Source organism: Dama dama, chromosome 20, assembly GCF_033118175.1.
Source record: "Dama dama isolate Ldn47 chromosome 20, ASM3311817v1, whole genome shotgun sequence".
Taxonomy (NCBI): Eukaryota; Metazoa; Chordata; class Mammalia; order Artiodactyla; family Cervidae; genus Dama; species Dama dama.
The window spans coordinates 43,381,051-43,396,096 of record NC_083700.1 but is presented as its reverse complement, the minus strand read 5'-3'; the positions used below and the strand labels follow the sequence as shown (position 1 = coordinate 43,396,096).

The window sequence follows — 15,046 nt, the reverse complement described above, 5'->3', positions numbered from 1 at the left end:
AAGTGACACCTGGAAACCTGAGGTTTAATTCCCCAGGAAATTTTTTGGATTTTAACTGTTTTAGAAAGACATTTTTTAAAAAATCTTTAAATATATAAATCTCCATAGTCCCTGCTCACTTTCTTTCTTGTCTTTTTTTCCAATGGAGTCTTAAGCCATTAAAGTTCATAAAGTACCAGCCTTGACTCTGCCTGAAGATACTGATGGGGGAATATCACTTTGTGTGCCTAAGGCTTGCAGTATCGTCTGCACCAAATATAATTTAATTTGGTCTGAATTTCTCTGGGGCACCCTTGGAAACTGCAGTTATTGTGCAATATTATAATATCCATGCTTTCGATAGGGTTGCCAGATTTAGAAAATAAAAATATAGGACACCACGTTAAATTTGAATTTCTGACGAAACAAATTTTTATTAGCTTAAGTACTGTCAAATGAAGAAAAACACACAACCAAAAAGTTGCAAGTTAAGTTTTATTTGGAGATCTTATTGAGGTCCGTAGCCTGGGAAACATACTCTCAGATAGCTCTGGGGAACTGCTTCAAAGAATTAAGAGAGGAGCCAAGACATATACGAGGTTTCTGCTGAAAACAAAACACACAGTCTAACATCAAGAGCTTAGTGCTAATCACAAAAAACCAGATATCAAAGTTAAAGATGTTAGTGCTTTTCTCTGTTGCCCTGATGCATTGAACTTATTCCTTAGATATACAGCTCAACTGTTTAGGGCCAGTATCCAGAAGTATAGACTGACTACTTCCTATCTTTCTCCATCCTGAATTCCCCTTGGGGTGCATGGGGGTGGGGCACGCTTTATTGGCTTGATCCTTGTAGAACCAGAACGATGGGCAACACTCTGCTTCTGGAATGGCAGGCAACATTCCTTTTCCACAGTATATACCACATATTGAATGCATGCTCAGTCGCTCAGTCATGTCCAGACTCTTTGCAACCCCATGGACTGCAGCCCATCAGGCTCCTCTGTCCATGGAATTTTTCCCGGCAAGAATACTGGATTGGGTTGTCATTTCTTCCTCCAGGGGATCTTCCCGACCCAAAGATTGAATCCAGATCTCCTGTGTTTCCTGCATTGGCAAGCTGTCCTTACCACCAAGCCACTTGGGAAGCCCCACGTATTGCATATATTAATACTAAACAATTATTCATTGTTTATTTGGAATTCAAGTTTAACTAGATGTGTATTTTATCTGGCAACCCTAATCAAGCACCAGTGAGAAACATAGTCCTGTTTCACTCTGGCTGCCCTTGAACTAATAAGTTATTCTCATTTGTCTGTCTTTTAAGGTGTCAAAATTTTGTCTTTCAGATCAGTTATCACAGAAAACCCAAAGCTGGTTCTCTGCCCCAGTACCCCCAGGTGGCTGTTTTTCTCTCTTCCTTCATGTCCATCTCTGTCTTTCACTGATTTCCTACCCCTATTGATTTCTCTGTTTTCCTACCCCTATTGCTACTTTTGCTGACAGACACCTTTTTTCTATACGGTGTTCATTCCTTTTCTGTTCTACTACAGCTAAATGTAGTGTTTTAATGCATGGACTTAAAGGCAGACAAATTAGGATTTGAATCCCAGTTTACTTTTCAGTAGATATGGGAGCTTCAGAAGGTTACTTAATCTAAGTCTCATGTTCTCCTTCAGTAAAATACAGGTATTAATGCCTACTTTATAGGGCTATTGTGAGTGTTAAAGGAGATTGATACAGCAAACTACTCAAAGGTACAATCCTTATTGGGTTATTATTATTAAAAGAGCTTCAGACCTTAGGTGCTCACTTTAATTCTTTGTGCTGGATGCCCAGACTTGCAGTTTAGGCTGTGCTGGCCATTCTTCCCCGGCGAGCTTTTATACAGTCTGGCGTGTCTTCACCATCATTACCAACCAGTTCAGTCCCTTTCAGGAAATATATGTTGAGTTTCTACTATGTGCTAAGCACTGTGCCAAGTGCTGGAGATCTGGAGATAAATAGGATAGCACTGACCTCAAGAAGAGTGTTGGGCAGAAAGGAGAAATATAGATCAGATCACAATACAGTGAAGTAAAATTATTTAGAGATGTACAAGATGCCTCAAGATGTTCTGGAACCACAGAGAAGGAGTTCAGACCCCTGGAAGGAAGGAGGCAAGAAAAAGCTTCAAGTCTGTGATAATACCTGAACAGAGAGCTGAAAAATGAGTGGAGCTAGCTATAAAAAATGTAAGCAGGAGCAGTGGAAACATGTTCAACATTCAATTAAGAGGATGAGGAATGGGAATAGGTCCTGTTGCTACTAAGTAGCTTCAGTCGTGTCCGACTCTGTGCGACCCCATGGACAACAGCCCACCAGGCCCCCATCCCTGGGATTCTCCAGGCAAGAACACTGGAGTGGGTTGCCATTTCCTTCTCCAATGCATGGAAATGAAAAGTGAAAGTGAAGTCGCTCAGTCGTGTCTGACTCTCAGCGACCGCATGGACCGCAGCCTACCAGTCTCCTCTGTCCATGGGATTTTCCAGGCAAGAGTACTGGAGTGGGTTGCCATTGCCTTCTCCAGAATAGGTGCTATGAGTGGTATATACAGGGAGACTGAAAGCAGTTCAGTGTTATTGCTCACCGACACCAAGTAAAAATACAGAGACAGTGTTTTGGAGAAAGCAGCAGCTTTATTACTTTGCCAGGAGCAGTGGGGCTTGAGAGCGTAAGCTTGAAAGTTAATGCTCTCAAGACTGTGCTCTCCTTCCCCAGGAAGCTGGAAGAGGTCTTACAGTTTTCAGGTGGTAGATGGGACTGAAGATGAGGATCAGGGCTGATGTGTTCTTGCATTCTTCCCCTCCTCCTGGGGATATTGAGATGTCAGGGCTGGCATTAGGTGATTCAGAACAGGTTCTGGTGGTCAGCCATGACATTCTTTCTGGAATGAAGAATGTTCCCAGTGGAAAGCAGTGATAGGGAGTGTCCTCTTGGAGAGTTAAACATTAGGTAGATGGTATAGCCTTAGCTAGAGGGCAATCATTTTCACAGCGCTATTAAGCAAGAAAGAGAGGGAAAACTTTAAAAACATCTATATGTTGGGCTTCCCACGAGGCACTAGTGTAAAGAAGCTGCCAGCCAATACAGGACACTCCAGAGACTCAGGTCAGGTTTGATGCCCTGGAGGAGGAAATGGCAACCCACTCCAGTATTCTTGCCTGGGAAATTCCATGGACAGAGGAGCCTGGCGAGCTACAGTCTATGGGGCTATAGTCCATGACGCCACAAAGAGTCAGTCAGATCGGACTGAGGTACAACCATGAGCTGTGTAGGATGAATGTGTAGAGAGAATAAGGGCTAACAGAATGGGGTGCCTAAACTAGTTTCCGCTACACTAGTATCTAAGTACAAATTGTAAAGCTAAGAGAGGTCAATGAAAGCATTACTTTCTTTTGGTCATCAGTTTGGCAACCCATATCTTTACATCAGTTGTGGGTGTCATAAATATATTTAACCTTCTATTTTCATTGTTGTTTTTGTCTGTTAGAGCTTTGGTCCTCTTCCAAGATGCCAAAGCACCATGTTACTGTTTCTTAATGAATAATTGCCTCCACTTCTCTCCTTTTCATTTTAAAACTTTTTAAACAGACTAGAAAGTCGTTTTCTCTAAGAAAAAAAAACAAACCTGTATTTATGTCATAAGGTATATTTTTCCTGCTGAAGTATTTCTAAAATATTTTAAGTCTTTTCCCTCTTACAAAATGAGGAAAAGATTCATTATATATTCTCTCTGTATCCTCATCTTAGAATAATGCCTAGCTATTATTATTATGCATCAGGCACATTTTACTTCCAAAATATTTAGAACAAACATTAAAATCTAAGATATATTCCACCATCCAGGGGATTCCTCAAGATCATGAGTGTTAGTCGCTCAAGTCGTGTCTGACTCTTTGCAAGCCCCATGCCCTGTAGGACCTCCAGGCTCCTCTGTCCATGGGATTTCCCAGGCAAGAATACTGCCACTTCCTTCTCCATGGGATCCTCCCAACCCAGGGATCCAACCTGGGTCTCCTGCGTTGCAGGCAGATTCGTTTCCATCTGAGCCAAAATTTTAAAACCCAGTCATTCTACTCTAATACAGTTCTTGAATTTTGTTTTTCCGCTCTCTTTCTCCGCTTGTCTTTCTCGGACGTAGTTTTAATCATCTGCAATATAAAGAGACACAGGCTTAATTCTTAGCGGCGTGGTGTTAAGAGGAAAGGGATAATCCTGCCCTACTAATTTGGTGGCGCTGCTCTGGGCTCTGTTCAGCCTCAGGGTCTAAACCAGGGTGGGAGAAGCGGTATTTCCAACCGAACAAGCCGTCCAGAAAAATGAGTGGCAGCCTGCGCCAGAGCGAATCTCGTTAGTTTTCACTGTCACTGACATTTTCTCGAACCCAGTTTGTTTGCTTCCTGGATCCACCTCCTCACTCCCTCTCAGGGTCCTTTGCCCCTAAGGACTTTGACTTTACTTTCGCAGTCTCACACCCTGGCGCCCTTCGCCACCAGAGAGTCCTGCAGAGGCACGCCGCGGGAGTCACTCCGTCCGCTACGCCCCTTTAGGAAACAACTAGCAGGAGGCACTGCTCCAGGCGACGACTCGACACTGAAGCCGGCTCCGGGGGTCGCCCGCGGAGCCTCTTAACTCCTCGTCTTGGGGGATGGAGTTGGCAAGTGCCAAGGTGGGACCAGCAGAGCCGAGCCGGGAACGGCGTTCACCCGGGCCGAGGCCGCAGCCGGAGCGTTTGGGAGACGGGACCGCGGGAACCCGGAAACGCCTGGGCCGCACCGGGCCGGCGGCAGCGACGGCGGCGGTAGCGAGTGGCGCTGCGCTTCAAGGGTCGCGGGGGACCCGGCGGGCGCCGCAGACTGGGGCGCCGGGCCGAGCTGAGCCGCCGCCCCCAGTACGCGCAGCCGGCCGAGCTGCGCGGAAGGTGAGCCTGGTGCGCTCCTGGGTGGCGGCGGGCACGGGCAGTGGCCTCAGCTTTGGCCGGGGCAGCTCCGGGAGGATGCAGCGGGCGCGGGGCTGATACGAAGTCTGTCTGAGTGAAGGGGACGGTGTGGAATACCTTAAGTACTAGCTGGGTACGGGGTGGGAGTGGATGAAGTGACACGTTGTAAGTACGAGGGACGACGTGAGGAATGTGCTGGGTGTAGGAGGGAAAAGGGCCCCAGGAAAGGGGTGTGTCGACCGAATGAAAACGACAGTGTGTGCTTTAGAGTCTGGGGCGTGCGGAACCGAGTGGCCGGAGGGCCAGGCTGGCGGTCATTCCATCTGCGAACTGCCCTGGAGCTCCCGCTCGGCGCGGGGCCCTGTGGCTGATGCCGAGCCAGGAGACCGGGACCCTGCGCTGGAGAAGTCTCAGGGACTTCAAGAAATGGAAAGGTTGTCCTTGGTAAGGCTAGTACGCAGGCAAAGGCTGTCTGAGGCCAGGTGGGATTCCTATCAGAAAAGGTGTGCTTGTTGGGTTCTGAGTGTTTAGGAAGGGAAGATTTTAATTAACTTTTCTTTAAAGCAACTAAACTACAGGGGACGCTGGTTCAAATGAATTAAAGGGTGATATTAAATGTAGTACTGGGCCTTGCTTGGTAAAACACGTTTCATTACTTTATGGTAGAAGGCTGAATCTTTTATTATGTTCTGTTACAGGCAGTATTTGAAAATGGAACCGCAGTTTTTTGTTTTCGATCAGCATTCAACTTTGGTAGTTAAAGATGAAATTTGGTAGCTTCTCACTTGGTGCACTTACTCATTTTCGCTGGTAAACTCAGATTGTTTCCTTTAAGGGCATGACTTCTAAATTTACATTCCTGGTCCTAACTTTCCCCCCAAGTATTGATCCTACTTTTTCAGCATCTCAGTTTGCTTGTTGTCTTTTTCACTTCTATGCTAAATATGACTTCTCTTTCATCTTACCTGCTCTATGGCAATGGCTGGATTTGCTGCCCTCAGCCTGTCTCCCTTCCAGTAACTCCTCTTGAAACTGATTTTTAAAACCAAAGGTCTTATGTATTTCTTGGTTTCTCTTTCCTCAGACATACTTAAGTGACTTTCTATTGAATCCGGATTAAATTTAAAATTATTTAGGTTACCAACCAAAACTCTTCAAAAATGTGTAAACTGTCCTTGACTTCATGTCAAGATGTCAACATGTCCCTTTCATTCTTTTTTAAAAAATTATTTTATGCCACGAGTTCTGTTTTTTAGCTCAATCATAATAGTTACTTTGCAGTTAATTTCTGAACATGTTCTATGCCTGTGTGCCTTGGTCTTTGCTTACATCCTTTCTTCCTATAAGGACAGCCTTCTTTTCCTTCTTTGTAGAAATCATTCTGTCCATCTTTGCAAAAGGTATTCTTTAATGCCACCTCCTTTAATTTTTTAAAAAATTGAGATGTAATTGACATATAACTCCGTATTAGTTTCCAGTGTACATCATAATGATTTGATATTTATATGTATTGCAAAATTATCACCACAAATCTAGTTAACATTCATCACCACACATAGATACAAAATTTTTCTTGTAATGACAGCTTTTAAGATTTTAAGTTTACTCTCTTTGCAACTTTCAAATATACAATATGGTATTATTAACAATAGTTACCATGCTGTACAGTATTCTCAGGACTTCTTTTTCAATTGGAAGTTGCTACTTCCTTCTTATAAAGCTCTCTAAAGTCTGTCTTCAGTCCAAAACATTCTTTTATGTACTGCACTTTATGATAAGTATTTTATAATATTTATTACATTAGCATTTTACTATTGTTTTTTGAGAAAGTTATCTATACTACCTCAAGGATTTATTACTAGGATCAAATAAAGTACTAAAACATAGAACAGAAAAGAATTTTCAAATATAAGATTAATAAAAAGCTGAAATAAGATTATATTACAACACAAAGAGTGATCATTCTAAACAGAAATAGAATCATAGAGAACAAGCAGGTGGTTACCTGAGGATACAGGGATGGAGGGAGGGGAGAAATAGGTGGGAGAGATTAAAAGGTACAAACTTTCAGTAACAAAATAAATAGTCACAAGTAGGAAATGTACAGTGTAGGGAATATAGTCAATACATATGTAAATCTTAGGTGACAGATGGTGACTATATTTACCATGGTGATTACTTTAGAAACATAGAAATAGCAAATCACTGTGTTGCATACCAGGACTAGCAGTGTTGTATGTCCGTGGTACTTCAAAAACAAACTCAGAAAAAGACATCAGATTTGTGGTTACCAGAGGGTGGCAGGGTGGAAGGTAGGGTAGAATTGGAAGAAGGTAGTCAAAAGGCAAAAACGTTCAGTTATTACCAGGGATATAATGTACAATGGATAAATGTAAGTATTACTGCTGCACTTTATATATCAAAGTTGTTGAGAGTAAATCGTAAACAATCTCATCAAAAGGCAAAAAACATAAATATATATTTTCTATTTAATTTACATAAGAAGAGGGATATTCACTAAATTTACTGTGGTAATCATTTCACGATGTATGTGAGTCAAATCATTATGCTGTACAACATAAAATTATGTGGTGCTGTGTGTCAGTTATAGCTCAATAAAACTGGAAGAAATAATAAATTACCCAAGTTGTTAGCTTCAGCTTGCAGCAGGGCTTTGGGAAAAGGACAGTGTTTAGTTTTTGTGATTCCAAGTCAGGGTAGAGAAAGTTGGAAATGTTAGTTTAGAGAGTCATAACTAGATATTGGAGGAAACTAGAAGAGTTCAGGGATCCAATCCAGTGTACAAGTAGATTATAAAACCTCAAAGGCAGTGGACTACAGTAGAATTTGATATCCACAAAAGTGTGCTACTGAAACATAATGTTCTCTCTATAGTCCTCTCTACTTCTACCAAAGATAGTCACAGTAAGACTAATTTTTTTGCACAATAAGTTTAGTCTCATTAAACTTGGCCTGATTATTTATATAAATGCAGTAAGAATAGTAATTCACCATAAAGACTCTTTTAAAATCTGCTTTGCTATAACTTTTCAGAAGGAATCTCAGACGTTTGCAAGTATCTCAAGCCCAGAAAGCCAAGCCAAGGACTGACCATCAGATTTCTCCTGTAATACTTGGATTTGAGTGAATTTCTCTCTTCTTTCTCCTTGAGGTCCCTAAGAAATCCTTAAGTTCTTGGACCCACCAGAAAATGCCCTTCCTTACTCACCTGATATGGCTGGGAACTATGAATGCAAGATACCAGGGGTTTTGTGTGTGTGTGTGTTTTAGTTTTTGATTTTCTGGAAGGGGCTTCATTGGCCTTGTAAAGTGAAAGTCACAATCATGTCCAACTCTTTGCAACCCAGTGGACTATACAGTCCATGGAATTCTCCAGGCCAGAATACTGGAGTGGGGACCCTTTCCCTTCTCCAGGTGATCTTCCCAACCCAGGTATTGAACCCAGGTCTCCCACATTGCAGGTGGATTCTTTACCAGAGCCACAAAGTCCAGCTTAATTCCTTAAAGTTGATATTATCCTCAAATATGACATCTCAGTCAAAACTTTGGCAGTATAGCCAGTGTTTCCAATTGTATCCTATTACAAGGAAAACAGATTGTTACTGAACATATGCAAGTAACTATATTGTCATGAAATTAAGAATACTCACTATTAATTTCTGATTTCCTGAAGAATCAGGTAGGGAGAAACAGATAAATAAATGTTTCAGTTCTGTTTACAAAGATATAATTTACCAAATTGCTTTAAGTTATAGAAAGTTTAAGAAAAAAGGTTTCCTTCAATCTGTTAAAGTGTTAAAGAGCTAGCAATGTTTTTAACAAAAAGTCGTAAAATTAAAAATCATTCTCATCATTTTCTCAGTCCCATGTAATTATTCCTGTTTTACTTGATCTAAAGTTAGTAGTTTCATGAATCCACTAATTTTTTCTGTTAGAGTTCTGGAATTTATTACCTAGTTCAATGGTATGATCTTAAAGTTATTACAAATCTGTATTGTAGAGTACTTATCAATGTCGTTTTTTTGAATCTTTTTGAAGACAAATGTTTTGGACAGACTTCAGGAAAGCATAAGAGTAAAACAGTAACTATTTGTAAATGACAGGAGACTTGAAAATGGTCATAGTTAAGGATCTAGTGAGAGTTCATTCTAATGCAGTGGACAAGGAAATTTGATTATTTCTGTGATACACAAAATTTTAAGATGATAACATCCCACCCCCACCCCAAGCTGGCAGTGGTCAGTAGGACACTAGCTGCAGATGAGATATAACCCACATTTCTGTCTGGTCATATTTTTTTGGCCCCCAACTTTACAGTTGAGCTGCTTGCATACACAGGAATCATAACCTGCATGCCTGAGCAGGCAGAAAACCAACCCCAGTTTTTCAGGACACAAAATGAGAAACTGGAAAGCAATAGCTGTCCCTGGGAAGGCAAGAATCAAACCAATGAATGGGCTTCCCTGGTGGCTCAGTGGTAAAGAATCTGCCTGTCAGCAAATTTGGAAAACTCAGCAGTGGCCACAGGACTGGAAAAGGTCAGTTTTCATTCCAGTTCCTAAGAAGGGCAATGCCAACGAATGTTCAGACTACCACACAGTTGCACTCATTTCACATGCTAGCAAGGTAATGCTCAAAATCCTTCAAGCTAGGCTTCAGCAGTTCATGAACTAGGCTTCAGCAGCACATGAACTGAGTACTTCCAGATGACAAGCTGGATTTAGAAAAGACAGAGGAACCGGAAATCAAGTTGCCAACATCCTTTGGATTATGGAAGATGCAAGCAAATTCCAGAAAAACATCTTTATTGACTGTGCTAAAGCTTTTGGCTATGTGGAACACAACAAACTATGGAAAATTCTTAAAGAGATGGGAGTACCAGACCACCTGACCTGTCTCCTGAGAAACCTGTATGCAGGTCAGGAAGCAACAGTTAGAACCGGATATGGAACAATGGACGGGTTCAAAATTGGGAAAAGAATGTGTCAAGTCTGTATATTGTCACCCTGCTTATTTAACTTATATGCAGAGTACATAATGCAAAATGCCAGGCTGGATGAATCACAAGCTAGAATCAAGATTGCAGGGAGAAATATCAACAACTTCAGATATGCAGATGATACCACCCTAATGGCAGAAGGTGAAGAGGAACTAAAGAGCCTCTTGATGAAAGTAAGAGGAGAGTGAAAAAACTGGCTTAAAACTCAACATTCAAAAACCTAAGATCATGGCACCCAGTCCCATCACTTCATAGCAAATAGAAGGGGAAAAAGTAGAAGCAGTGACAGATTTTATTTTCTTGGGCTCCAAAATCACTGTGGACGGTGACTGCAGTCATGAAATTAAAAGATGCTTGCTGCTTGGAAGAAAAGCTATGACCAACCTAGACAGCATGTTACAAAGCAGAGACATCACTTTGCCATCAGAGGTCCGTATAGTCAAAGCTATGGTTTTTCCAGTAGTCGTGTGCAGATGTGAGAGTTGAACCATAAAGAAGTCTGAGTGCCAAAAAGTTGATGTTTTTGAGTTGTGGTACTGGAGAAAACTCTTGAGAGTCCCTTGGACAGCAAGGAGATCAAACCTGTCGATCCTAAATATTGATCGGAAGGACTGATGCTGAAGCTGAAGCCCCAGAACTGGCTACCTGATGCGAAGGGCTGACTCATTGGAAAAGACCCTGATAAAGGGAAAGACTGAGATAAGAAGAGGGCATCACTGACTTCGTGGACATGAATTTGAGCAAACTCTGGGAGATGGTGAAGGACAGGGAAGCCTGGCATGCTGCGGTCCATGGGGTCACAAAGAGTCAGATAACTTAGCAACTGAACAGCAACAACAACAACGCAGGAGATTGTTTGGTCCCTGGACCTGGAGGATCACACATGCCGCAGAGCAGCTAAACCCGTGGGCCACAGCTACTGAGCCTATGCTTTACAACCCAGAAACTGCAACTACTGAGCCCGTGTGCCCTAGAACCTGTGCTCTGCAATAAGGAAGCTACTGCAATGAGAAACCCTTGCACCACAGCTAGAGAGTAGCTCCTGCTCACTGCAACCAGAGAAAAGCCCATGAAGCAACAAAGATCCAGCACAGCCAAAAATAAATAAAATAAAAACAATGAATACACCAAAACCATTTTATAAACAAAGTTGCAGTTCAGAGATGAATTTTTACAAATGTTCTCTCCTGCTAATCTGAATTTGTAAAGGACAACATGAGAATTTACCTTCCTCTCTTAGTCTCCTCTCCTGTGATTAATAGTCAGTCTTCCTTGGTTGATGAAGGGGAGTTCCTTTGGGAAGTGGATTTATGACAGTTGACTTCCTTTTAGAGGATTTAATGTTTAAACAGATCAGGGAAGTTCAGGGAAGGCTTCCCTGCATTTTAATACCTACAACTCAAAATAATACATCTAAGTAGCATATTTTGGGAATGATATATTTTGTTTCCCATCACCACCTTTTAAATGAGAATATTCAGGGTCAGATCAAACCCTGTGTCCTACATACACTGTCTGGGCTGCCTTAGTTATATTTGAAATGGATATAATTTATATCAAACTCAGTAGAAAGTATCTTGCATGAATGACTGGACAAATAATTATAATCAACTGAAATATTCTCTCCCTTAAAGCCTAATCATCCTTCAGTAGCTATGAAGTATAACTTTTGAGTTTATTTCCCTTTATTAGAGAAGGAAGTTTCTATGTGATAACAATCTACCGTGGATTTGTGTGTGTGTGTGAAATTATAAAAAACTGAAGAGTAAATTGTAGACCTGTCTGGGTTACTGAAGTAGCTTGAACATCATCAAACTAGTAGTTAATAATGTGTGTATGAATTTATTAAAGTTCAGATCAATATGAATTGGTAGCTTAACATTAGATTTCACCCTTCTGAAAAACAGGTGTATCCTAAGTACATTAAACTTAATTGTTTCCTTTAATGAAGGAATGTAGTGCTGTGGTTATATATGGTTTTTTATATGTATTTTAATGATTGGTTTTTGGATGTCTTCTGCTATATAAATTTGAGAGTGTTTGTTATATAAATATGAGTGTTTATTTTATAAGCTAAAATGTAACTCAGCTGCTCAATCCAGATTGCCTACCCAAAACTCTTACTAGTTTATCATCCATGTCAGAGATACCAACCCAAATGAAACCAAAGAATCAGTTGCTGCCTGGAGATAAGCACTTTAATTGAAAAGCTCTGGTAAGTCAGGTAATATAGTAGAAAACAGAGTTAAAATGAAGCTGGAATTTTAGATCATGTCAGATAAATACTAAGAAAGAAAATTATTCCAGTAAGGAAATGTCCACACATGACTTTATACCTACTCTGCCTAGTTTTTCTGTAAAAGCTAGATAAGGTTTTTCTAAATTCATATGTGCTATAAAAAAGCCAATTTTAAATGTTACTAGTGTCATTTTGTAACTTGAGTAAGAATTATTCAGTGCATACTCAAATGAGGCACTGTAGAATTATAACCACTATTTGTGGTTTATATCTTTTAAACCATCCTATGAAGTACATACTATTGTTTATTCCCATTTTATAAGAAAGGAGGGACAGAGGTTAAGTATTTTGCCCTGGTTATGGTTATGTGGAAACAGAATGTGAAGTTATACAATCTGGTCTGGAGGCATACTCTAATATGTTATGCTGACTGACCCTCTAAAACTTAGATATGTTTCAACACTTAGGCATTATTGCAAAGACCATGCAATAGACTCCTTGCAAAAATTCATGGGCCATGAATTGTAGCTTCTTTTTTTTTTTTTTATTTATTAGTTGGAGGCCAATCACTTCACAACATTTCAGTGGGTTTTGTCATACATTGACATGAATCAGCCATGGATTTACATGTATTCCCCATCCCGATCCCCGCTCCCACCTCCCTCTCCACCCGATTCCCCCGGGTCCTCCCAGTGCACCAGGCTGGAGCACTTGTCTCATGCATCCCACCTGGGCTGGTGATCTGTTTCACCATAGATAGTATACATGCTGTTCTTTTGAAATATCCCACCCTCACATTCTCCCACAGAGTTCAAAAGTCTGTTCTGTATTTCTGTGTCTCTTTTTCTGTTTTGCATATAGGGTTATCGTTACCATCTTTCTAAATTCCATATATATGTGTTAGTATGCTGTAATGTTCTTTATCTTTCTGGCTTACTTCACTCTGTATAAGGGGCTCCAGCTTCATCCATCTCATTAGGACTGGTTCAAATGAATTCTTTTTAATGGCTGAGTAATATTCCATGGTGTATATGTACCACAGCTTCCTTATCCATTCATCTGCTGATGGGCATCTAGGTTGCTTCCATGTCCTGGCTATTATAAACAGTGCTGCGATGAACATTGGGGTGCACGTGTCTCTTTCAGATCTGGTTTCCTCAGTGTGTATGCCCAGAAGTGGGATTGCTGGGTCATATGGCAGTTCTATTTCCAGTTTTTTAAGAAATCTCCACACTGTTTTCCATAGCGGCTGTACTAGTTTGCATTCCCACCAACAGTGTAAGAGGGTTCCCTTTTCTCCACACCCTCTCCAGCATTTATTGCTTGTAGACTTTTGGATAGCAGCCATCCTGACTGGCGTGTAATGGTACCTCATTGTGGTTTTGATTTGCATTTCTCTGATAATGAGTGATGTTGAGCATCTTTTCATGTGTTTGTTAGCCATCTGTATGTCTTCTTTGGAGAAATGTCTGTTTAGTTCTTTGTCCCATTTTTTGATTGGGTCATTTATTTTTCTGGAATTGAGCTGCAGGAGTTGCTTGTATATTTTTGAGATTAATCCTTTGTCTGTTGCTTCATTTGCTATTATTTTCTCCCAATCTGAGGGCTGTCTTTTCACCTTACTTATAGTTTCCTTTGTAGTGCAAAAGCTTTTAAGTTTCATTAGGTCCCATTTGTTTAGTTTTGCTTTTATTTCCAATATTCTGGGAGGTGGGTCCTAGAGGATCTTGCTGTGATTTATGTCGGAGAGTGTTTTGCCTATGTTCTCCTCTAGGAGTTTTATAGTTTCTGGTCTTACATTTAGATCTTTAATCCATTTTGAGTTTATTTTTGTGTATGGTGTTAGAAAGTGTTCTAGTTTCATTCTTTTACAAGTGGTTGACCAGTTTTCCCAGCACCACTTGTTAAAGAGGTTGTCTTTTGTCCATTGTATATCCTTGCCTCCTTTGTCAAAGATAAGGTGTCCATAGGTTCGTGGATTTATCTCTGGGCTTTCTATTCTGTTCCATTGATCTATATTTCTGTCTTTGTGCCAGTACCATACTGTCTTGATGACTGTGGCTTTGTAGTAGAGTCTGAAGTCAGGCAGGTTGATTCCTCCAGTTCCATTCTTCTTTCTCAAGATTACTTTGGCTATTCGAGGTTTTTTGTATTTCCATACAAATTGTGAAATTCTTTGGTCTAGTTCTGTGAAAAATACCGTTGGTAGCTTGATAGGGATTGCATTGAATCTGTAGACTGCTTTGGGTAGAATAGCCATTTTGACAATATTGATTCTTCCCATCCATGAACACGGTATGTTTCTCCATCTGTTTGTGTCCTCTTTGATTTCTTTCATCAGTGTTTTATAGTTTTCTATGTATAGGTCCTTTGTTTCTTTAGGTAGATATACTCCTAAGTATTTTATTCTTTTTGTTGCAATGGTGAATGGTATTGTTTCCTTAATTTCTCTTTCTGTTTTTTCATTGTTAGTATATAGGAATGCAAGGGATTTCTGTGTGTTAATTTTATATCCTGCAACTTTACTATATTCATTGATTAGCTCTAGTAATTTTCTGGTTGAGTCTTTAGGGTTTTCTATATAGAGAATCATGTCATCTGCAAACAGTGAGAGTTTTACTTCTTCTTTTCTTATCTGGATTCCTTTTACTTCTTTTTCTGCTCTGATTGCTGTGGCCAGAACTTCCAACACTATGTTGAATAGTAGTGGTGAGAGTGGGCACCCTTGTCTTGTTCCTGATTTCAGGGGAAATGCCTTCAATTTTTCACCATTGAGGGTGATGCTTGCTGTGGGTTTGTCATATATAGCTTTTATTATGTTGAGGTA

General features: G+C 40.6%; 1 protein-coding gene across 2 annotated transcripts in view; it reads left to right on the top strand.

The window, feature by feature from the left end:
- Positions 1–4,482: 4,482 nt before the first annotated feature.
- SLC35A3 (solute carrier family 35 member A3) overlaps positions 4,483–15,046 on the top strand; it is a 40,769-nt gene continuing 30,205 nt past the window's right edge. Inside the window, exon 1 of one of the 2 annotated variants that reach the window (XM_061121306.1) lies at positions 4,483–4,942. In XM_061121306.1, the coding sequence (XP_060977289.1) occupies positions 4,670–4,942 (273 nt within the window). In that variant the 5' untranslated portion in view covers positions 4,483–4,669. The remainder of the gene's footprint in view (positions 4,943–15,046) is intronic. The other variant, XM_061121305.1, reaches the window with a different exon arrangement.